This window comes from Salvelinus fontinalis, chromosome 22 (assembly GCF_029448725.1).
Source record: "Salvelinus fontinalis isolate EN_2023a chromosome 22, ASM2944872v1, whole genome shotgun sequence".
In the NCBI taxonomy this organism is placed as follows: domain Eukaryota; kingdom Metazoa; phylum Chordata; class Actinopteri; order Salmoniformes; family Salmonidae; genus Salvelinus; species Salvelinus fontinalis.
The window spans coordinates 42,117,108-42,141,518 of record NC_074686.1 but is presented as its reverse complement, the minus strand read 5'-3'; the positions used below and the strand labels follow the sequence as shown (position 1 = coordinate 42,141,518).

The 24,411-nt window shown below is 50.1% G+C and overlaps 1 protein-coding gene across 3 annotated transcripts in view; it reads left to right on the top strand.

Moving 5' to 3' along the window:
- The window catches only part of lrrc69 (leucine rich repeat containing 69), a 91,814-nt gene that overhangs the window by 15,287 nt on the left and 52,116 nt on the right, over positions 1 to 24,411 (top strand). For all 3 annotated transcript variants that reach the window (XM_055877384.1, XM_055877386.1, XM_055877385.1), the window contains one exon: positions 675 to 776. In XM_055877384.1, coding sequence (XP_055733359.1) covers positions 675 to 776 — 102 coding nt within the window. The remainder of the gene's footprint in view (positions 1 to 674; positions 777 to 24,411) is intronic.

Here is a 24,411-nt window from a genome sequence, read left to right as displayed (position 1 = left end):
AGGTAGGACTGATGGTGTTGCCGTCTACAGTTGGTAGAGGAGGTAGGACTGATGGTGTTGCCCTCTACAGTTGGTAGAGGAGGTAGGACTGATGGTGTTGCCCTCTACAGTTGGTAGAGGAGGTAGGACTGATGGTGTTGCCCTCTACAGTTGGTAGAGGAGGTAGGACTGATGGTGTTGCCCTCTACAGTTGGTAGAGGAGGTAGGACTGATGGTGTTGCCCTGTACAGTTGGTAGAGGAGGTAGGACTGATGGTGTTGCCCTGTACAGTTGGTAGAGGAGGTAGGACTGATGGTGTTGCCCTGTACAGTTGGTAGAGGAGGTAGGACTGATGGTGTTGCCCTGTACAGTTGGTAGAGGAGGTAGGACTGATGGTGTTGCCCTGTACAGTTGGTAGAGGAGGTAGGACTGATGGTGTTGCCCTCTACAGTTGGTAGAGGAGGTAGGACTGACGGGTGTTGCCCTCTACAGTTGCTAGAGGAGGTAGGACTGACGGGTGTTGCCCTGTACAGTTGGTAGAGGAGGTAGGACTGACGGGTGTTGCCCTCTACAGTTGGTAGAGGAGGTAGGACTGATGGTGTTGCCCTCTACAGTTGGTAGAGGAGGTAGGACTGATGGTGTTGCCCTCTACAGTTGCTAGAGGAGGTAGGACTGACGGGTGTTGCCTTCTACAGTTCCAGTTACTGACCCTGGATGAGCTGCTCTGTGAAGGAAACACGTTTGTGAAGAGCAAGCTGACGGAATCTGTTCAAGCTGTGGAGGTGCTGTCATTGAAGGTACTTCTTTAAACTCTCATCGTTAGCGATATAGTCTACATCAGGGGTCCAACTCCAGTCCTGCAGGGTGACATATAGACTACATCAGGGTCCAACTCCAGTCCTGCAGGAGTACAGGGTGACATATAGACTACATCAGGGTCCAACTCCAGTCCTGCAGGGTGACATATAGACTACATCAGGGGTCCAACTCCAGTCCTACAGGGTGACATATAGACTACATCAGGGTCCAACTCCAGTCCTGCAGGAGTACAGGGTGACATATAGACTACATCAGGGTCCAACTCCAGTCCTGCAGGGTGACATATAGACTACATCAGGGTCCAACTCCAGTCCTGCAGGAGTACAGGGTGACATATAGACTACATCAGGGTCCAACTCCAGTCCTGCAGGAGTACAGGGTGACATATAGACTACATCAGGGTCCAACTCCAGTCCTGTAGGAGTACAGGGTGACATATAGACTACATCAGGGGTCCAACTCCAGTCCTGTAGGAGTACAGGGTGACATATAGACTACATCAGGGTCCAACTCCAGTCCTGTAGGAGTACAGGGTGACATATAGACTACATCAGGGTCCAACTCCAGTCCTACAGGGTGACATATAGACTACATCAGGGTCCAACTCCAGTCCTGTAGGAGTACAGGGTGACATATAGACTACATCAGGGTCCAACTCCAGTCCTGTAGGAGTACAGGGTGACATATAGACTACATCAGGGTCCAACTCCAGTCCTGTAGGAGTACAGGGTGACATATAGACTACATCAGGGTCCAACTCCAGTCCTGTAGGGTGACATATAGACTACATCAGGGTCCAACTCCAGTCCTGCAGGGTGACATATATACTACATCAGGGTCCAACTCCAGTCCTGAAGGGTGACATATAGACTACATCAGGGTCCAACTCCAGTCCTGAAGGGTGACATATAGACTACATCAGGGTCCAACTCCAGTCCTGTAGGAGTACAGGGTGACATATAGACTACATCAGGGGTCCAACTCCAGTCCTGCAGGGTGACATATAGACTACATCAGGGTCCAACTCCAGTCCTGCAGGAGTACAGGGTGACATATAGACTACATCAGGGTCCAACTCCAGTCCTGCAGGAGTACAGGGTGACATATAGACTACATCATGGTCCAACTCCAGTCCTGCAGGGTGACATATAGACTACATCAGGGTCCAACTCCAGTCCTGTAGGAGTACAGGGTGACATATAGACTACATCAGGGGTCCAACTCCAGTCCTGCAGGGTGACATATAGACTACATCAGGGTCCAACTCCAGTCCTGCAGGAGTACAGGGTGACATATAGACTACATCAGGGTCCAACTCCAGTCCTGTAGGAGTACAGGGTGACATATAGACTACATCATGGTCCAACTCCAGTCCTGAAGGGTGACATATAGACTACATCAGGGTCCAACTCCAGTCCTGTAGGAGTACAGGGTGACATATAGACTACATCAGGGGTCCAACTCCAGTCCTGCAGGGTGACATATAGACTACATCAGGGTCCAACTCCAGTCCTGCAGGAGTACAGGGTGACATATAGACTACATCAGGGTCCAACTCCAGTCCTGCAGGAGTACAGGGTGACATATAGACTACATCAGGGTCCAACTCCAGTCCTGCAGGAGTACAGGGTGACATATAGACTACATCAGGGTCCAACTCCAGTCCTACAGGGTGACATATAGACTACATCAGGTCCAACTCCAGTCCTGCAGGAGTACAGGGTGACATATAGACTACATCAGGGTCCAACTCCAGTCCTGCAGGAGTACAGGGTGACATATAGACTACATCAGGGTCCAACTCCAGTCCTACAGGGTGACATATAGACTACATCAGGGTCCAACTCCAGTCCTACAGGGTGACATATAGACTACATCAGGGTCCAACTCCAGTCCTGCAGGGTGACATATAGACTACATCAGGGTCCAACTCCAGTCCTGTAGGAGTACAGGGTGACATATAGACTACATCAGGGTCCAACTCCAGTCCTGCAGGGTGACATATAGACTACATCAGGGTCCAACTCCAGTCCTGCAGGAGTACAGGGTGACATATAGACTACATCAGGGGTCCAACTCCAGTCCTGCAGGGTGACATATAGACTACATCAGGGGTCCAACTCCAGTCCTGCAGGGTGACATATAGACTACATCAGGGTCCAACTCCAGTCCTGCAGGAGTACAGGGTGACATATAGACTACATCAGGGTCCAACTCCAGTCCTGCAGGAGTACAGGGTGACATATAGACTACATCAGGGTCCAACTCCAGTCCTCCAGGAGTACAGGGTGACATATAGACTACATCAGGGTCCAACTCCAGTCCTGCAGGAGTACAGGGTGACATATAGACTACATCAGGGTCCAACTCCAGTCCTGCAGGAGTACAGGGTGACATATAGACTACATCAGGGTCCAACTCCAGTCCTGTAGGAGTACAGGGTGACATATAGACTACATCAGGATCCAACTCCAGTCCTCCAGGAGTACAGGGTGACATATAGACTACATCAGGGTCCAACTCCAGTCCTGCAGGAGTACAGGGTGACATATAGACTACATCAGGGTCCAACTCCAGTCCTGCAGGGTGACATATAGACTACATCAGGGTCCAACTCCAGTCCTGTAGGAGTACAGGGTGACATATAGACTACATCAGGGTCCAACTCCAGTCCTGCAGGAGTACAGGGTGACATATAGACTACATCAGGGTCCAACTCCAGTCCTGCAGGAGTACAGGGTGACATATAGACTACATCAGGGGTCCAACTCCAGTCCTGTAGGAGTACAGGGTGACATATAGACTACATCAGGGTCCAACTCCAGTCCTGCAGGAGTACAGGGTGACATATAGACTACATCAGGGTCCAACTCCAGTCCTGCAGGAGTACAGGGTGACATATAGACTACATCAGGGTCCAACTCCAGTCCTGCAGGAGTACAGGGTGACATATAGACTACATCAGGGTCCAACTCCAGTCCTACAGGGTGACATATAGACTACATCAGGGGTCCAACTCCAGTCCTGCAGGAGTACAGGGTGACATATAGACTACATCAGGGGTCCAACTCCAGTCCTGCAGGAGTACAGGGTGACATATAGACTACATCAGGGTCCAACTCCAGTCCTGCAGGAGTACAGGGTGACATATAGACTACATCAGGGTCCAACTCCAGTCCTGCAGGAGTACAGGGTGACATATAGACTACATCAGGGTCCAACTCCAGTCCTGCAGGAGTACAGGGTGACATATAGACTACATCAGGGGTCCAACTCCAGTCCTGTAGGAGTACAGGGTGACATATAGACTACATCAGGGTCCAACTCCAGTCCTGCAGGGTGACATATAGACTACATCAGGGTCCAACTCCAGTCCTGTAGGAGTACAGGGTGACATATAGACTACATCAGGGTCCAACTCCAGTCCTACAGGGTGACATATAGACTACATCAGGGTCCAACTCCAGTCCTGTAGGAGTACAGGGTGACATATAGACTACATCAGGGTCCAACTCCAGTCCTGCAGGAGTACAGGGTGACATATAGACTACATCAGGGTCCAACTCCAGTCCTGTAGGAGTACAGGGTGACATATAGACTACATCAGGGTCCAACTCCAGTCCTGTAGGAGTACAGGGTGACATATAGACTACATCAGGGTCCAACTCCAGTCCTGCAGGAGTACAGGGTGACATATAGACTACATCAGGGTCCAACTCCAGTCCTACAGGAGTACAGGGTGACATATAGACTACATCAGGGTCCAACTCCAGTCCTGTAGGAGTACAGGGTGACATATAGACTACATCAGGGTCCAACTCCAGTCCTGCAGGAGTACAGGGTGACATATAGACTACATCAGGGTCCAACTCCAGTCCTGTAGGAGTACAGGGTGACATATAGACTACATCAGGGGTCCAACTCCAGGGTCCAACTCCAGTCCTGCAGGAGTATAGGGTGACATATAGACTACATCAGGGTCCAACTCCAGTCCTACAGGAGTACAGGGTGACATATAGACTACATCAGGGTCCAACTCCAGTCCTGCAGGAGTACAGGGTGACATATAGACTACATCAGGGTCCAACTCCAGTCCTGCAGGAGTACAGGGTGACATATAGACTACATCAGGGGTCCAACTCCAGTCCTGTAGGAGTACAGGGTGACATATAGACTACATCAGGGTCCAACTCCAGTCCTACAGGGTGACATATAGACTACATCAGGGTCCAACTCCAGTCCTGTAGGAGTACAGGGTGACATATAGACTACATCAGGGTCCAACTCCAGTCCTGTAGGAGTACAGGGTGACATATAGACTACATCAGGGTCCAACTCCAGTCCTGTAGGAGTACAGGGTGACATATAGACTACATCAGGGTCCAACTCCAGTCCTGTAGGGTGACATATAGACTACATCAGGGTCCAACTCCAGTCCTGCAGGGTGACATATAGACTACATCAGGGTCCAACTCCAGTCCTGTAGGAGTACAGGGTGACATATAGACTACATCAGGGGTCCAACTCCAGTCCTGAAGGGTGACATATAGACTACATCAGGGTCCAACTCCAGTCCTGTAGGAGTACAGGGTGACATATAGACTACATCAGGGGTCCAACTCCAGTCCTGCAGGGTGACATATAGACTACATCAGGGTCCAACTCCAGTCCTGCAGGAGTACAGGGTGACATATAGACTACATCAGGGTCCAACTCCAGTCCTGCAGGAGTACAGGGTGACATATAGACTACATCAGGGTCCAACTCCAGTCCTGCAGGTGTACAGGGTGACATATAGACTACATCAGGGTCCAACTCCAGTCCTGCAGGGTGACATATAGACTACATCAGGGTCCAACTCCAGTCCTGCAGGGTGACATATAGACTACATCAGGGTCCAACTCCAGTCCTGCAGGAGTACAGGGTGACATATAGACTACATCAGGGGTCCAACTCCAGTCCTGCAGGGTGACATATAGACTACATCAGGGGTCCAACTCCAGTCCTGCAGGGTGACATATAGACTACATCAGGGTCCAACTCCAGTCCTGCAGGAGTACAGGGTGACATATAGACTACATCAGGGTCCAACTCCAGTCCTGCAGGAGTACAGGGTGACATATAGACTACATCAGGGTCCAACTCCAGTCCTCCAGGAGTACAGGGTGACATATAGACTACATCAGGGTCCAACTCCAGTCCTGCAGGAGTACAGGGTGACATATAGACTACATCAGGGTCCAACTCCAGTCCTGTAGGAGTACAGGGTGACATATAGACTACATCAGGGTCCAACTCCAGTCCTGTAGGAGTACAGGGTGACATATAGACTACATCAGGGTCCAACTCCAGTCCTGCAGGAGTACAGGGTGACATATAGACTACATCAGGGTCCAACTCCAGTCCTACAGGAGTACAGGGTGACATATAGACTACATCAGGGTCCAACTCCAGTCCTGTAGGAGTACAGGGTGACATATAGACTACATCAGGGTCCAACTCCAGTCCTGCAGGAGTACAGGGTGACATATAGACTACATCAGGGTCCAACTCCAGTCCTGTAGGAGTACAGGGTGACATATAGACTACATCAGGGGTCCAACTCCAGGGTCCAACTCCAGTCCTGCAGGAGTATAGGGTGACATATAGACTACATCAGGGTCCAACTCCAGTCCTACAGGAGTACAGGGTGACATATAGACTACATCAGGGTCCAACTCCAGTCCTGCAGGAGTACAGGGTGACATATAGACTACATCAGGGTCCAACTCCAGTCCTGCAGGAGTACAGGGTGACATATAGACTACATCAGGGGTCCAACTCCAGTCCTGTAGGAGTACAGGGTGACATATAGACTACATCAGGGTCCAACTCCAGTCCTACAGGGTGACATATAGACTACATCAGGGTCCAACTCCAGTCCTGTAGGAGTACAGGGTGACATATAGACTACATCAGGGTCCAACTCCAGTCCTGTAGGAGTACAGGGTGACATATAGACTACATCAGGGTCCAACTCCAGTCCTGTAGGAGTACAGGGTGACATATAGACTACATCAGGGTCCAACTCCAGTCCTGTAGGGTGACATATAGACTACATCAGGGTCCAACTCCAGTCCTGCAGGGTGACATATAGACTACATCAGGGTCCAACTCCAGTCCTGTAGGAGTACAGGGTGACATATAGACTACATCAGGGGTCCAACTCCAGTCCTGAAGGGTGACATATAGACTACATCAGGGTCCAACTCCAGTCCTGTAGGAGTACAGGGTGACATATAGACTACATCAGGGGTCCAACTCCAGTCCTGCAGGGTGACATATAGACTACATCAGGGTCCAACTCCAGTCCTGCAGGAGTACAGGGTGACATATAGACTACATCAGGGTCCAACTCCAGTCCTGCAGGAGTACAGGGTGACATATAGACTACATCAGGGTCCAACTCCAGTCCTGCAGGTGTACAGGGTGACATATAGACTACATCAGGGTCCAACTCCAGTCCTGCAGGGTGACATATAGACTACATCAGGGTCCAACTCCAGTCCTGCAGGGTGACATATAGACTACATCAGGGTCCAACTCCAGTCCTGCAGGAGTACAGGGTGACATATAGACTACATCAGGGGTCCAACTCCAGTCCTGCAGGGTGACATATAGACTACATCAGGGGTCCAACTCCAGTCCTGCAGGGTGACATATAGACTACATCAGGGTCCAACTCCAGTCCTGCAGGAGTACAGGGTGACATATAGACTACATCAGGGTCCAACTCCAGTCCTGCAGGAGTACAGGGTGACATATAGACTACATCAGGGTCCAACTCCAGTCCTCCAGGAGTACAGGGTGACATATAGACTACATCAGGGTCCAACTCCAGTCCTGCAGGAGTACAGGGTGACATATAGACTACATCAGGGTCCAACTCCAGTCCTGCAGGAGTACAGGGTGACATATAGACTACATCAGGGTCCAACTCCAGTCCTGTAGGAGTACAGGGTGACATATAGACTACATCAGGGTCCAACTCCAGTCCTCCAGGAGTACAGGGTGACATATAGACTACATCAGGGTCCAACTCCAGTCCTGCAGGAGTACAGGGTGACATATAGACTACATCAGGGTCCAACTCCAGTCCTGCAGGGTGACATATAGACTACATCAGGGTCCAACTCCAGTCCTGTAGGAGTACAGGGTGACATATAGACTACATCAGGGTCCAACTCCAGTCCTGCAGGAGTACAGGGTGACATATAGACTACATCAGGGTCCAACTCCAGTCCTGCAGGAGTACAGGGTGACATATAGACTACATCAGGGGTCCAACTCCAGTCCTGTAGGAGTACAGGGTGACATATAGACTACATCAGGGTCCAACTCCAGTCCTGCAGGAGTACAGGGTGACATATAGACTACATCAGGGTCCAACTCCAGTCCTGCAGGAGTACAGGGTGACATATAGACTACATCAGGGTCCAACTCCAGTCCTGCAGGAGTACAGGGTGACATATAGACTACATCAGGGTCCAACTCCAGTCCTACAGGGTGACATATAGACTACATCAGGGGTCCAACTCCAGTCCTGCAGGAGTACAGGGTGACATATAGACTACATCAGGGGTCCAACTCCAGTCCTGCAGGAGTACAGGGTGACATATAGACTACATCAGGGTCCAACTCCAGTCCTGCAGGAGTACAGGGTGACATATAGACTACATCAGGGTCCAACTCCAGTCCTGCAGGAGTACAGGGTGACATATAGACTACATCAGGGTCCAACTCCAGTCCTGTAGGAGTACAGGGTGACATATAGACTACATCAGGGTCCAACTCCAGTCCTGCAGGGTGACATATAGACTACATCAGGGGTCCAACTCCAGTCCTGCAGGAGTACAGGGTGACATATAGACTACATCATGGTCCAACTCCAGTCCTGCAGGGTGACATATAGACTACATCAGGGTCCAACTCCAGTCCTGTAGGAGTACAGGGTGACATATAGACTACATCAGGGTCCAACTCCAGTCCTGTAGGAGTACAGGGTGACATATATACTACATCAGGGTCCAACTCCAGTCCTGTAGGAGTACAGGGTGACATATAGACTACATCAGGGTCCAACTCCAGTCCTGCAGGGTGACATATAGACTACATCAGGGTCCAACTCCAGTCCTGCAGGAGTACAGGGTGACATATAGACTACATCAGGGTCCAACTCCAGTCCTGCAGGAGTACAGGGTGACATATAGACTACATCAGGGTCCAACTCCAGTCCTGTAGGAGTACAGGGTGACATATAGACTACATCAGGGTCCAACTCCAGTCCTGCGGGAGTACAGGGTGACATATAGACTACATCAGGGGTCCAACTCCAGTCCTACAGGGTGACATATAGACTACATCAGGGTCCAACTCCAGTCCTACAGGGTGACATATAGACTACATCAGGGGTCCAACTCCAGGGTCCAACTCCAGTCCTGCAGGAGTACAGGGTGACATATAGACTACATCAGGGTCCAACTCCAGTCCTGCAGGAGTACAGGGTGACATATAGACTACATCAGGGGTCCAACTCCAGTCCTGCAGGAGTACAGGGTGACATATAGACTACATCAGGGTCCAACTCCAGTCCTGTAGGAGTACAGGGTGACACATAGACTACATCAGGGTCCAACTCCAGTCCTGTAGGAGTACAGGGTGACATATAGACTACATCAGGGTCCAACTCCAGTCCTGCAGGAGTACAGGGTGACATATAGACTACATCAGGGTCCAACTCCAGTCCTGCAGGGTGACATATAGACTACATCAGGGTCCAACTCCAGTCCTGCAGGGTGACATATAGACTACATCAGGGTCCAACTCCAGTCCTGCAGGGTGACATATAGACTACATCAGGGTCCAACTCCAGTCCTGCAGGAGTACAGGGTGACATATAGACTACATCAGGGTCCAACTCCAGTCCTGCAGGGTGACATATAGACTACATCAGGGTCCAACTCCAGTCCTGTAGGAGTACAGGGTGACATATAGACTACATCAGGGTCCAACTCCAGTCCTGCAGGGTGACATATAGACTACATCAGGGTCCAACTCCAGTCCTGTAGGAGTACAGGGTGACATATAGACTACATCAGGGTCCAACTCCAGTCCTGCAGGGTGACATATAGACTACATCAGGGTCCAACTCCAGTCCTGCAGGAGTACAGGGTGACATATAGACTACATCAGGGTCCAACTCCAGTCCTGTAGGAGTACAGGGTGACATATAGACTACATCAGGGTCCAACTCCAGTCCTGCAGGAGTACAGGGTGACATATAGACTACATCAGGGTCCAACTCCAGTCCTGTAGGAGTACAGGGTGACATATAGACTACATCAGGGGTCCAACTCCAGTCCTACAGGGTGACATATAGACTACATCAGGGTCCAACTCCAGTCCTACAGGGTGACATATAGACTACATCAGGGGTTCAACTCCAGTCCTGTAGGAGTACAGGGTGACATATAGACTACATCAGGGGTCCAACTCCAGTCCTGCAGGAGTACAGGGTGACATATAGACTACATCAGGGTCCAACTCCAGTCCTGCAGGAGTACAGGGTGACATATAGACTACATCAGGGTCCAACTCCAGTCCTGTAGGAGTACAGGGTGACATATAGACTACATCAGGGTCCAACTCCAGTCCTGCAGGGTGACATATAGACTACATCAGGGTCCAACTCCAGTCCTGCAGGAGTACAGGGTGACATATAGACTACATCAGGGGTCCAACTCCAGTCCTGTAGGAGTACAGGGTGACATATAGACTACATCAGGGTCCAACTCCAGTCCTACAGGGTGACATATAGACTACATCAGGGTCCAACTCCAGTCCTACAGGGTGACATATAGACTACATCAGGGGTTCAACTCCAGTCCTGTAAGAGTACAGGGTGACATATAGACTACATCAGGGTCCAACTCCAGTCCTGTAGGAGTACAGGGTGACATATAGACTACATCAGGGTCCAACTCCAGTCCTGCAGGAGTACAGGGTGACATATAGACTACATCAGGGTCCAACTCCAGTCCTGCAGGGTGACATATAGACTACATCAGGGTCCAACTCCAGTCCTACAGGGTGACATATAGACTACATCAGGGGTCCAACTCCAGTCCTACAGTTTGACATATAGACTACATCAGGGTCCAACTCCAGTCCTACAGTGTGACATATAGACTACATCAGGGTCCAACTCCAGTCCTACAGTGTGACATATAGACTACATCAGGGTCCTACTCCAGTCCTACAGTGTGACATATAGACTACATCAGGGTCCAACTCCAGTCCTGCAGGAGTACATGGTGACATATAGACTACATCAGGGAACAACTCCAGTCCTGCAGGAGTACAGGGTGACATATAGACTACATCAGGGTCCAACTCCAGTCCTGCAGGAGTACAGGGTGACATATAGACTACATCAGGGAACAACTCCAGTCCTGCAGGAGTACAGTGTGACATATAGACTACATCAGGGTCCAACTCCAGTCCTGCAGGAGTACAGGGTGACATATAGACTACATCAGGGAACAACTCCAGTCCTGCAGGAGTACAGGGTGACATATAGACTACATCAGGGTCCAACTCCAGTCCTGCAGGAGTACAGGGTGACATATAGACTACATCAGGGTCCAACTCCAGTCCTGCAGGAGTACAGGGTGACATATAGACTACATCAGGGTCCAACTCCAGTCCTGCAGGAGTGCAGGGTGACATATAGACTACATCAGGGTCCAACTCCAGTCCTGCAGGAGTACAGGGTGACATATAGACTACATCAGGGTCCAACTCCAGTCCTGCAGGAGTACAGGGTGACATATAGACTACATCAGGGGTCCAACTCCAGTCCTGCAGGGTGACATATAGACTACATCAGGGTCCAACTCCAGTCCTGTAGGAGTACAGGGTGACATATAGACTACATCAGGGTCCAACTCCAGTCCTGTAGGAGTACAGGGTGACATATAGACTACATCAGGGTCCAACTCCAGTCCTACAGGGTGACATATAGACTACATCAGGGTCCAACTCCAGTCCTGTAGGAGTACAGGGTGACATATAGACTACATCAGGGTCCAACTCCAGTCCTGTAGGAGTACAGGGTGACATATAGACTACATCAGGGGTCCAACTCCAGTCCTGCAGGAGTACAGGGTGACATATAGACTACATCAGGGTCCAACTCCAGTCCTGTAGGAGTACAGGGTGACATATAGACTACATCAGGGGTCCAACTCCAGTCCTGCAGGAGTACAGGGTGACATATAGACTACATCAGGGGTCCAACTCCAGTCCTGCAGGAGTACAGGGTGACATATAGACTACATCAGGGTCCAACTCCAGTCCTGCAGGAGTACAGGGTGACATATAGACTACATCAGGGTCCAACTCCAGTCCTGTAGGAGTACAGGGTGACATATAGACTACATCAGGGTCCAACTCCAGTCCTGCAGGAGTACAGGGTGACATATAGACTACATCAGGGTCCAACTCCAGTCCTGCAGGAGTACAGGGTGACATATAGACTACATCAGGGTCCAACTCCAGTCCTGCATGAGTACAGGGTGACATATAGACTACATCAGGGGTCCAACTCCAGTCCTGTAGGAGTACAGGGTGACATATAGACTACATCAGGGTCCAACTCCAGTCCTGCAGGGTGACATATAGACTACATCAGGGTCCAACTCCAGTCCTGTAGGAGTACAGGGCGACATATAGACTACATCAGGGTCCAACTCCAGTCCTGTAGGAGTACAGGGTGACATATAGACTACATCAGGGTCCAACTCCAGTCCTGTAGGAGTACAGGGTGACATATAGACTACATCAGGGTCCAACTCCAGTCCTGCAGGGTGACATATAGACTACATCAGGGTCCAACTCCAGTCCTGCAGGAGTACAGGGTGACATATAGACTACATCAGGGGTCCAACTCCAGTCCTGTAGGAGTACAGGGTGACATATAGACTACATCAGGGTCCAACTCCAGTCCTACAGGGTGACATATAGACTACATCAAGGTCCAACTCCAGTCCTACAGGGTGACATATAGACTACATCAGGGGTTCAACTCCAGTCCTGTAAGAGTACAGGGTGACATATAGACTACATCAGGGTCCAACTCCAGTCCTGTAGGAGTACAGGGTCACATATAGACTACATCAGGGTCCAACTCCAGTCCTGCAGGAGTACAGGGTGACATATAGACTACATCAGGGTCCAACTCCAGTCCTGCATGGTGACATATAGACTACATCAGGGTCCAACTCCAGTCCTACAGGGTGACATATAGACTACATCAGGGGTCCAACTCCAGTCCTACAGGGTGACATATAGACTACATCAGGGTCCAACTCCAGTCCTACAGTGTGACATATAGACTACATCAGGGTCCAACTCCAGTCCTACAGTGTGACATATAGACTACATCTGGGTCCAACTCCAGTCCTACAGTGTGACATATAGACTACATCAGGGTCCAACTCCAGTCCTACAGTGTGACATATAGACTACATCAGGGTCCAACTCCAGTCCTGCAGGAGTACAGGGTGACATATAGACTACATCAGGGAACAACTCCAGTCCTGCAGGAGTACAGGGTGACATATAGACTACATCAGGGTCCAACTCCAGTCCTGCAGGAGTACAGGGTGACATATAGACTACATCAGGGAACAACTCCAGTCCTGCAGGAGTACAGTGTGACATATAGACTACATCAGGGTCCAACTCCAGTCCTGCAGGAGTACAGGGTGACATATAGACTACATCAGGGTCCAACTCCAGTCCTGCAGGAGTACAGGGTGACATATAGACTACATCAGGGTCCAACTCCAGTCCTGCAGGAGTACAGGGTGACATATAGACTACATCAGGGAACAACTCCAGTCCTGCAGGAGTACAGGGTGACATATAGACTACATCAGGGTCCAACTCCAGTCCTGCAGGAGTACAGGGTGACATATAGACTACATCAGGGTCCAACTCCAGTCCTGCAGGAGTACAGGGTGACATATAGACTACATCAGGGTCCAACTCCAGTCCTGCAGGAGTGCAGGGTGACATATAGACTACATCAGGGTCCAACTCCAGTCCTGCAGGAGTACAGGGTGACATATAGACTACATCAGGGTCCAACTCCAGTCCTGCAGGAGTACAGGGTGACATATAGACTACATCAGGGGTCCAACTCCAGTCCTGCAGGGTGACATATAGACTACATCAGGGTCCAACTCCAGTCCTGTAGGAGTACAGGGTGACATATAGACTACATCAGGGTCCAACTCCAGTCCTGTAGGAGTACAGGGTGACATATAGACTACATCAGGGTCCAACTCCAGTCCTACAGGGTGACATATAGACTACATCAGGGTCCAACTCCAGTCCTGTAGGAGTACAGGGTGACATATAGACTACATCAGGGTCCAACTCCAGTCCTGTAGGAGTACAGGGTGACATATAGACTACATCAGGGGTCCAACTCCAGTCCTGCAGGAGTACAGGGTGACATATAGACTACATCAGGGTCCAACTCCAGTCCTGTAGGAGTACAGGGTGACATATAGACTACATCAGGGGTCCAACTCCAGTCCTGCAGGAGTCCAGGGTGACATATAGACTACATCAGGGGTCCAACTCCAGTCCTGCAGGAGTACAGGGTGACATATAGACTACATCAGGGTCCAACTCCAGTCCTGCAGGAGTACAGGGTGACATATAGACTACATCAGGGTCCAACTCCAGTCCTGCAGGAGTACAGGGTGACATATAGACTACATCAGGGTCCAACTCCAGTCCTGCAGGAGTACAGGGTGACATATAGACTACATCAGGGGTCCAACTCCAGTCCTGTAGGAGTACAGGGTGACATATAGACTACATCAGGGTCCAACTCCAGTCCTGCAGGGTGACATATAGACTACATCAGGGTCCAACTCCAGTCCTGTAGGAGTACAGGGCGACATATAGACTACATCAGGGTCCAACTCCAGTCCTGTAGGAGTACAGGGTGACATATAGACTACATCAGGGTCCAACTCCAGTCCTGCAGGAGTACAGGGTGACATATAGACTACATCAGGGTCCAACTCCAGTCCTGCAGGGTGACATATAGACTACATCAGGGTCCAACTCCAGTCCTGCAGGGTGACATATAGACTACATCAGGGTCCAACTCGAGTCCTGCAGGAGTACAGGGTGACATATAGACTACATCAGGGTCCAACTCCAGTCCTGCAGGGTGACATATAGACTACATCAGGGTCCAACTCCAGTCCTGTAGGAGTACAGGGTGACATATAGACTACATCAGGGTCCAACTCCAGTCCTGCAGGGTGACATATAGACTACATCAGGGTCCAACTCCAGTCCTGTAGGAGTACAGGGTGACATATAGACTACATCAGGGTCCAACTCCAGTCCTGCAGGGTGACATATAGACTACATCAGGGTCCAACTCCAGTCCTGCAGGAGTACAGGGTGACATATAGACTACATCAGGGTCCAACTCCAGTCCTGCAGGAGTACAGGGTGACATATAGACTACATCAGGGTCCAACTCCAGTCCTGTAGGAGTACAGGGTGACATATAGACTACATCAGGGTCCAACTCCAGTCCTGTAGGAGTACAGAGTGACATATAGACTACATCAGGGTCCAACTCCAGTCCTGCAGGAGTACAGGGTGACATATAGACTACATCAGTGGTCCAACTCCAGTCCTACAGGGTGACATATAGACTACATCAGGGTCCAACTCCAGTCCTACAGGGTGACATATAGACTACATCAGGGGTTCAACTCCAGTCCTGTAGGAGTACAGGGTGACATATAGACTACATCAGGGGTCCAACTCCAGTCCTGCAGGAGTACAGGGTGACATATAGACTACATCAGGGTCCAACTCCAGTCCTGCAGGAGTACAGGGTGACATATAGACTACATCAGGGTCCAACTCCAGTCCTGTAGGAGTACAGGGTGACATATAGACTACATCAGGGTCCAACTCCAGTCCTGCAGGGTGACATATAGACTACATCAGGGTCCAACTCCAGTCCTGCAGGAGTACAGGGTGACATATAGACTACATCAGGGGTCCAACTCCAGTCCTGTAGGAGTACAGGGTGACATATAGACTACATCAGGGTCCAACTCCAGTCCTACAGGGTGACATATAGACTACATCAGGGTCCAACTCCAGTCCTACAGGGTGACATATAGACTACATCAGGGGTTCAACTCCAGTCCTGTAAGAGTACAGGGTGACATATAGACTACATCAGGGTCCAACTCCAGTCCTGTAGGAGTACAGGGTGACATATAGACTACATCAGGGTCCAACTCCAGTCCTGCAGGAGTACAGGGTGACATATAGACTACATCAGGGTCCAACTCCAGTCCTGCAGGGTGACATATAGACTACATCAGGGTCCAACTCCAGTCCTACAGTGTGACATATAGACTACATCAGGGGTCCAACTCCATTCCTACAGGGTGACATATATACTACATCAGGGTCCAACTCCAGTCCTACAGTGTGACATATAGACTACATCAGGGTCCAACTCCAGTCCTACAGTGTGACATATAGACTACATCAGGGTCCAACTCCAGTCCTACAGTGTGACATATAGACTACATCAGGGTCCAACTCCAGTCCTACAGTGTGACATATAGACTACATCAGGGTCCAACTCCAGTCCTGCAGGAGTACAGGGTGACATATAGACTACATCAGGGAACAACTCCAGTCCTGCAGGAGTACAGGGTGACATATAGACTACATCAGGGTCCAACTCCAGTCCTGCAGGAGTACAGGGTGACATATAGACTACATCAGGGAACAACTCCAGTCCTGCAGGAGTACAGTGTGACATATAGACTACATCAGGGTCCAACTCCAGTCCTGCAGGAGTACAGGGTGACATATAGACTACATCAGGGAACAACTCCAGTCCTGCAGGAGTACAGGGTGACATATAGACTACATCAGGGTCCAACTCCAGTCCTGCAGGAGTACAGGGTGACATATAGACTACATCAGGGTCCAACTCCAGTCCTGCAGGAGTACAGGGTGACATATAGACTACATCAGGGTCCAACTCCAGTCCTGCAGGAGTGCAGGGTGACATATAGACTACATCAGGGTCCAACTCCAGTCCTGCAGGAGTACAGGGTGACATATAGACTACATCAGGGTCCAACTCCAGTCCTGCAGGAGTACAGGGTGACATATAGACTACATCAGGGGTCCAACTCCAGTCCTGCAGGGTGACATATAGACTACATCAGGGTCCAACTCCAGTCCTGTAGGAGTACAGGGTGACATATAGACTACATCAGGGTCCAACTCCAGTCCTGTAGGAGTACAGGGTGACATATAGACTACATCAGGGTCCAACTCCAGTCCTACAGGGTGACATATAGACTACATCAGGGTCCAACTCCAGTCCTGTAGGAGTACAGGGTGACATATAGACTACATCAGGGTCCAACTCCAGTCCTGTAGGAGTACAGGGTGACATATAGACTACATCAGGGGTCCAACTCCAGTCCTGCAGGAGTACAGGGTGACATATAGACTACATCAGGGTCCAACTCCAGTCCTGTAGGAGTACAGGGTGACATATAGACTACATCAGGGGTCCAACTCCAGTCCTGCAGGAGTACAGGGTGACATATAGACTACATCAGGGGTCCAACTCCAGTCCTGCAGGAGTACAGGGTGACATATAGACTACATCAGGGTCCAACTCCAGTCCTGCAGGAGTACAGGGTGACATATAGACTACATCAGGGTCCAACTCCAGTCCTGCAGGAGTACAGGGTGACATATAGACTACATCAGGGTCCAACTCCAGTCCTGCAGGAGTACAGGGTGACATATAGACTACATCAGGGGTCCAACTCCAGTCCTGTAGGAGTACAGGGTGACATATAGACTACATCAGGGTCCAACTCCAGTCCTGCAGGGTGACATATAGACTACATCAGGGTCCAACTCCAGTCCTGTAGGAGTACATGGCGACATATAGACTACATCAGGGTCCAACTCCAGTCCTGTAGGAGTACAGGGTGACATATAGACTACATCAGGGTCCAACTCCAGTCCTGCAGGAGTACAGGGTGACATATAGACTACATCAGGGTCCAACTCCAGTCCTGCAGGGTGACATATAGACTACATCAGGGTCCAACTCCAGTCCTGTAGGAGTACAGGGTGACATATAGACTACATCAGGGTCCAACTCCAGTCCTGCAGGGTGACATATAGACTACATCAGGGTCCAACTCCAGTCCTGTAGGAGTACAGGGTGACATATAGACTACATCAGGGTCCAACTCCAGTCCTGCAGGGTGACATATAGACTACATCAGGGTCCAACTCCAGTCCTGCAGGAGTACAGGGTGACATATAGACTACATCAGGGTCCAACTCCAGTCCTGCAGGAGTACAGGGTGACATATAGACTACATCAGGGTCCAACTCCAGTCCTGTAGGAGTACAGGGTGACATATAGACTACATCAGGGTCCAACTCCAGTCCTGTAGGAGTACAGAGTGACATATAGACTACATCAGGGTCCAACTCCAGTCCTGCAGGAGTACAGGGTGACATATAGACTACATCAGTGGTCCAACTCCAGTCCTACAGGGTGACATATAGACTACATCAGGGTCCAACTCCAGTCCTACAGGGTGACATATAGACTACATCAGGGGTTCAACTCCAGTCCTGTAGGAGTACAGGGTGACATATAGACTACATCAGGGGTCCAACTCCAGTCCTGCAGGAGTACAGGGTGACATATAGACTACATCAGGGTCCAACTCCAGTCCTGCAGGAGTACAGGGTGACATATAGACTACATCAGGGTCCAACTCCAGTCCTGTAGGAGTACAGGGTGACATATAGACTACATCAGGGTCCAACTCCAGTCCTGCAGGGTGACATATAGACTACATCAGGGTCCAACTCCAGTCCTGCAGGAGTACAGGGTGACATATAGACTACATCAGGGGTCCAACTCCAGTCCTGTAGGAGTACAGGGTGACATATAGACTACATCAGGGTCCAACTCCAGTCCTACAGGGTGACATATAGACTACATCAGGGTCCAACTCCAGTCCTACAGGGTGACATATAGACTACATCAGGGGTTCAACTCCAGTCCTGTAAGAGTACAGGGTGACATATAGACTACATCAGGGTCCAACTCCAGTCCTGTAGGAGTACAGGGTGACATATAGACTACATCAGGGTCCAACTCCAGTCCTGCAGGAGTACAGGGTGACATATAGACTACATCAGGGTCCAACTCCAGTCCTGCAGGGTGACATATAGACTACATCAGGGTCCAACTCCAGTCCTACAGTGTGACATATAGACTACATCAGGGGTCCAACTCCATTCCTACAGGGTGACATATATACTACATCAGGGTCCAACTCCAGTCCTACAGTGTGACATATAGACTACATCAGGGTCCAACTCCAGTCCTACAGTGTGACATATAGACTACATCAGGGTCCAACTCCAGTCCTACAGTGTGACATATAGACTACATCAGGGTCCAACTCCAGTCCTACAGTGTGACATATAGACTACATCAGGGTCCAACTCCAGTCCTGCAGGAGTACAGGGTGACATATAGACTACATCAGGGAACAACTCCAGTCCTGCAGGAGTACAGGGTGACATATAGACTACATCAGGGTCCAACTCCAGTCCTGCAGGAGTACAGGGTGACATATAGACTACATCAGGGAACAACTCCAGTCCTGCAGGAGTACAGTGTGACATATAGACTACATCAGGGTCCAACTCCAGTCCTGCAGGAGTACAGGGTGACATATAGACTACATCAGGGAACAACTCCAGTCCTGCAGGAGTACAGGGTGACATATAGACTACATCAGGGTCCAACTCCAGTCCTGCAGGAGTACAGGGTGACATATAGACTACATCAGGGTCCAACTCCAGTCCTGCAGGAGTACAGGGTGACATATAGACTACATCAGGGTCCAACTCCAGTCCTGCAGGAGTGCAGGGTGACATATAGACTACATCAGGGTCCAACTCCAGTCCTGCAGGAGTACAGGGTGACATATAGACTACATCAGGGTCCAACTCCAGTCCTGCAGGAGTACAGGGTGACATATAGACTACATCAGGGGTCCAACTCCAGTCCTGCAGGGTGACATATAGACTACATCAGGGTCCAACTCCAGTCCTGTAGGAGTACAGGGTGACATATAGACTACATCAGGGTCCAACTCCAGTCCTGTAGGAGTACAGGGTGACATATAGACTACATCAGGGTCCAACTCCAGTCCTACAGGGTGACATATAGACTACATCAGGGTCCAACTCCAGTCCTGTAGGAGTACAGGGTGACATATAGACTACATCAGGGTCCAACTCCAGTCCTGTAGGAGTACAGGGTGACATATAGACTACATCAGGGGTCCAACTCCAGTCCTGCAGGAGTACAGGGTGACATATAGACTACATCAGGGTCCAACTCCAGTCCTGTAGGAGTACAGGGTGACATATAGACTACATCAGGGGTCCAACTCCAGTCCTGCAGGAGTACAGGGTGACATATAGACTACATCAGGGGTCCAACTCCAGTCCTGCAGGAGTACAGGGTGACATATAGACTACATCAGGGTCCAACTCCAGTCCTGCAGGAGTACAGGGTGACATATAGACTACATCAGGGTCCAACTCCAGTCCTGCAGGAGTACAGGGTGACATATAGACTACATCAGGGTCCAACTCCAGTCCTGCAGGAGTACAGGGTGACATATAGACTACATCAGGGGTCCAACTCCAGTCCTGTAGGAGTACAGGGTGACATATAGACTACATCAGGGTCCAACTCCAGTCCTGCAGGGTGACATATAGACTACATCAGGGTCCAACTCCAGTCCTGTAGGAGTACATGGCGACATATAGACTACATCAGGGTCCAACTCCAGTCCTGTAGGAGTACAGGGTGACATATAGACTACATCAGGGTCCAACTCCAGTCCTGCAGGAGTACAGGGTGACATATAGACTACATCAGGGTCCAACTCCAGTCCTGCAGGGTGACATATAGACTACATCAGGGTCCAACTCCAGTCCTGCAGGGTGACATATAGACTACATCAGGGTCCAACTCCAGTCCTGCAGGGTGACATATAGACTACATCAGGGTCCAACTCCAGTCCTGCAGGAGTACAGGGTGACATATAGACTACATCAGGGTCCAACTCCAGTCCTGCAGGGTGACATATAGACTACATCAGGGTCCAACTCCAGTCCTGTAGGAGTACAGGGTGACATATAGACTACATCAGGGTCCAACTCCAGTCCTGCAGGGTGACATATAGACTACATCAGGGTCCAACTCCAGTCCTGTAGGAGTACAGGGTGACATATAGACTACATCAGGGTCCAACTCCAGTCCTGCAGGGTGACATATAGACTACATCAGGGTCCAACTCCAGTCCTGCAGGAGTACAGGGTGACATATAGACTACATCAGGGTCCAACTCCAGTCCTGCAGGAGTACAGGGTGACATATAGACTACATCAGGGTCCAACTCCAGTCCTGTAGGAGTACAGGGTGACATATAGACTACATCAGGGTCCAACTCCAGTCCTGTAGGAGTACAGGGTGACATATAGACTACATCAGGGTCCAACTCCAGTCCTGCAGGAGTACAGGGTGACATATAGACTACATCAGTGGTCCAACTCCAGTCCTACAGGGTGACATATATACTACATCAGGGTCCAACTCCAGTCCTACAGGGTGACATATAGACTACATCAGGGGTCCAACTCCAGTCCTGTAGGAGTACAGGGTGACATATAGACTACATCAGGGTCCAACTCCAGTCCTGTAGGAGTACATGGCGACATATAGACTACATCAGGGTCCAACTCCAGTCCTGTAGGAGTACAGGGTGACATATAGACTACATCAGGGTCCAACTCCAGTCCTGCAGGAGTACAGGGTGACATATAGACTACATCAGGGTCCAACTCCAGTCCTGCAGGGTGACATATAGACTACATCAGGGTCCAACTCCAGTCCTGCAGGGTGACATATAGACTACATCAGGGTCCAACTCCAGTCCTGCAGGGTGACATATAGACTACATCAGGTTCCAACTCCAGTCCTGCAGGAGTACAGGGTGACATATAGACTACATCAGGGTCCAACTCCAGTCCTGCAGGGTGACATATAGACTACATCAGGGTCCAACTCCAGTCCTGTAGGAGTACAGGGTGACATATAGACTACATCAGGGTCCAACTCCAGTCCTGCAGGGTGACATATAGACTACATCAGGGTCCAACTCCAGTCCTGTAGGAGTACAGGGTGACATATAGACTACATCAGGGTCCAACTCCAGTCCTGCAGGGTGACATATAGACTACATCAGGGTCCAACTCCAGTCCTGCAGGAGTACAGGGTGACATATAGACTACATCAGGGTCCAACTCCAGTCCTGCAGGAGTACAGGGTGACATATAGACTACATCAGGGTCCAACTCCAGTCCTGTAGGAGTACAGGGTGACATATAGACTACATCAGGGTCCAACTCCAGTCCTGTAGGAGTACAGGGTGACATATAGACTACATCAGGGTCCAACTCCAGTCCTGCAGGAGTACAGGGTGACATATAGACTACATCAGTGGTCCAACTCCAGTCCTACAGGGTGACATATAGACTACATCAGGGTCCAACTCCAGTCCTACAGGGTGACATATAGACTACATCAGGGGTCCAACTCCAGTCCTGTAGGAGTACAGGGTGACATATAGACTACATCAGGGTCCAACTCCAGTCCTACAGGGTGACATATAGACTACATCAGGGTCCAACTCCAGTCCTACAGGGTGACATATAGACTACATCAGGGGTTCAACTCCAGTCCTGTAAGAGTACAGGGTGACATATAGACTACATCAGGGTCCAACTCCAGTCCTGTAGGAGTACAGGGTGACATATAGACTACATCAGGGTCCAACTCCAGTCCTGTAGGAGTACAGGGTGACATATAGACTACATCAGGGTCCAACTCCAGTCCTGCAGGGTGACATATAGACTACATCAGGGTCCAACTCCAGTCCTACAGTGTGACATATAGACTACATCAGGGGTCCAACTCCAGTCCTACAGGGTGACATATATACTACATCAGGGTCCAACTCCAGTCCTACAGTGTGACATATAGACTACATCAGGGTCCAACTCCAGTCCTACAGTGTGACATATAGACTACATCAGGGTCCAACTCCAGTCCTACAGTGTGACATATAGACTACATCAGGGTCCAACTCCAGTCCTACAGTGTGACATATAGACTACATCAGGGTCCAACTCCAGTCCTGCAGGAGTACAGGGTGACATATAGACTACATCAGGGAACAACTCCAGTCCTGCAGGAGTACAGGGTGACATATAGACTACATCAGGGTCCAACTCCAGTCCTGCAGGAGTACAGGGTGACATATAGACTACATCAGGGAACAACTCCAGTCCTGCAGGAGTACAGTGTGACATATAGACTACATCAGGGTCCAACTCCAGTCCTGCAGGAGTACAGGGTGACATATAGACTACATCAGGGAACAACTCCAGTCCTGCAGGAGTACAGGGTGACATATAGACTACATCAGGGTCCAACTCCAGTCCTGCAGGAGTACAGGGTGACATATAGACTACATCAGGGTCCAACTCCAGTCCTGCAGGAGTACAGGGTGACATATAGACTACATCAGGGTCCAACTCCAGTCCTGCAGGAGTGCAGGGTGACATATAGACTACATCAGGGTCCAACTCCAGTCCTGCAGGAGTACAGGGTGACATATAGACTACATCAGGGTCCAACTCCAGTCCTGCAGGAGTACAGGGTGACATATAGACTACATCAGGGGTCCAACTCCAGTCCTGCAGGGTGACATATAGACTACATCAGGGTCCAACTCCAGTCCTGTAGGAGTACAGGGTGACATATAGACTACATCAGGGTCCAACTCCAGTCCTGTAGGAGTACAGGGTGACATATAGACTACATCAGGGTCCAACTCCAGTCCTACAGGGTGACATATAGACTACATCAGGGTCCAACTCCAGTCCTGTAGGAGTACAGGGTGACATATAGACTACATCAGGGTCCAACTCCAGTCCTGTAGGAGTACAGGGTGACATATAGACTACATCAGGGGTCCAACTCCAGTCCTGCAGGAGTACAGGGTGACATATAGACTACATCAGGGTCCAACTCCAGTCCTGTAGGAGTACAGGGTGACATATAGACTACATCAGGGGTCCAACTCCAGTCCTGCAGGAGTACAGGGTGACATATAGACTACATCAGGGGTCCAACTCCAGTCCTGCAGGAGTACAGGGTGACATATAGACTACATCAGGGTCCAACTCCAGTCCTGCAGGAGTACAGGGTGACATATAGACTACATCAGGGTCCAACTCCAGTCCTGCAGGAGTACAGGGTGACATATAGACTACATCAGGGTCCAACTCCAGTCCTGCAGG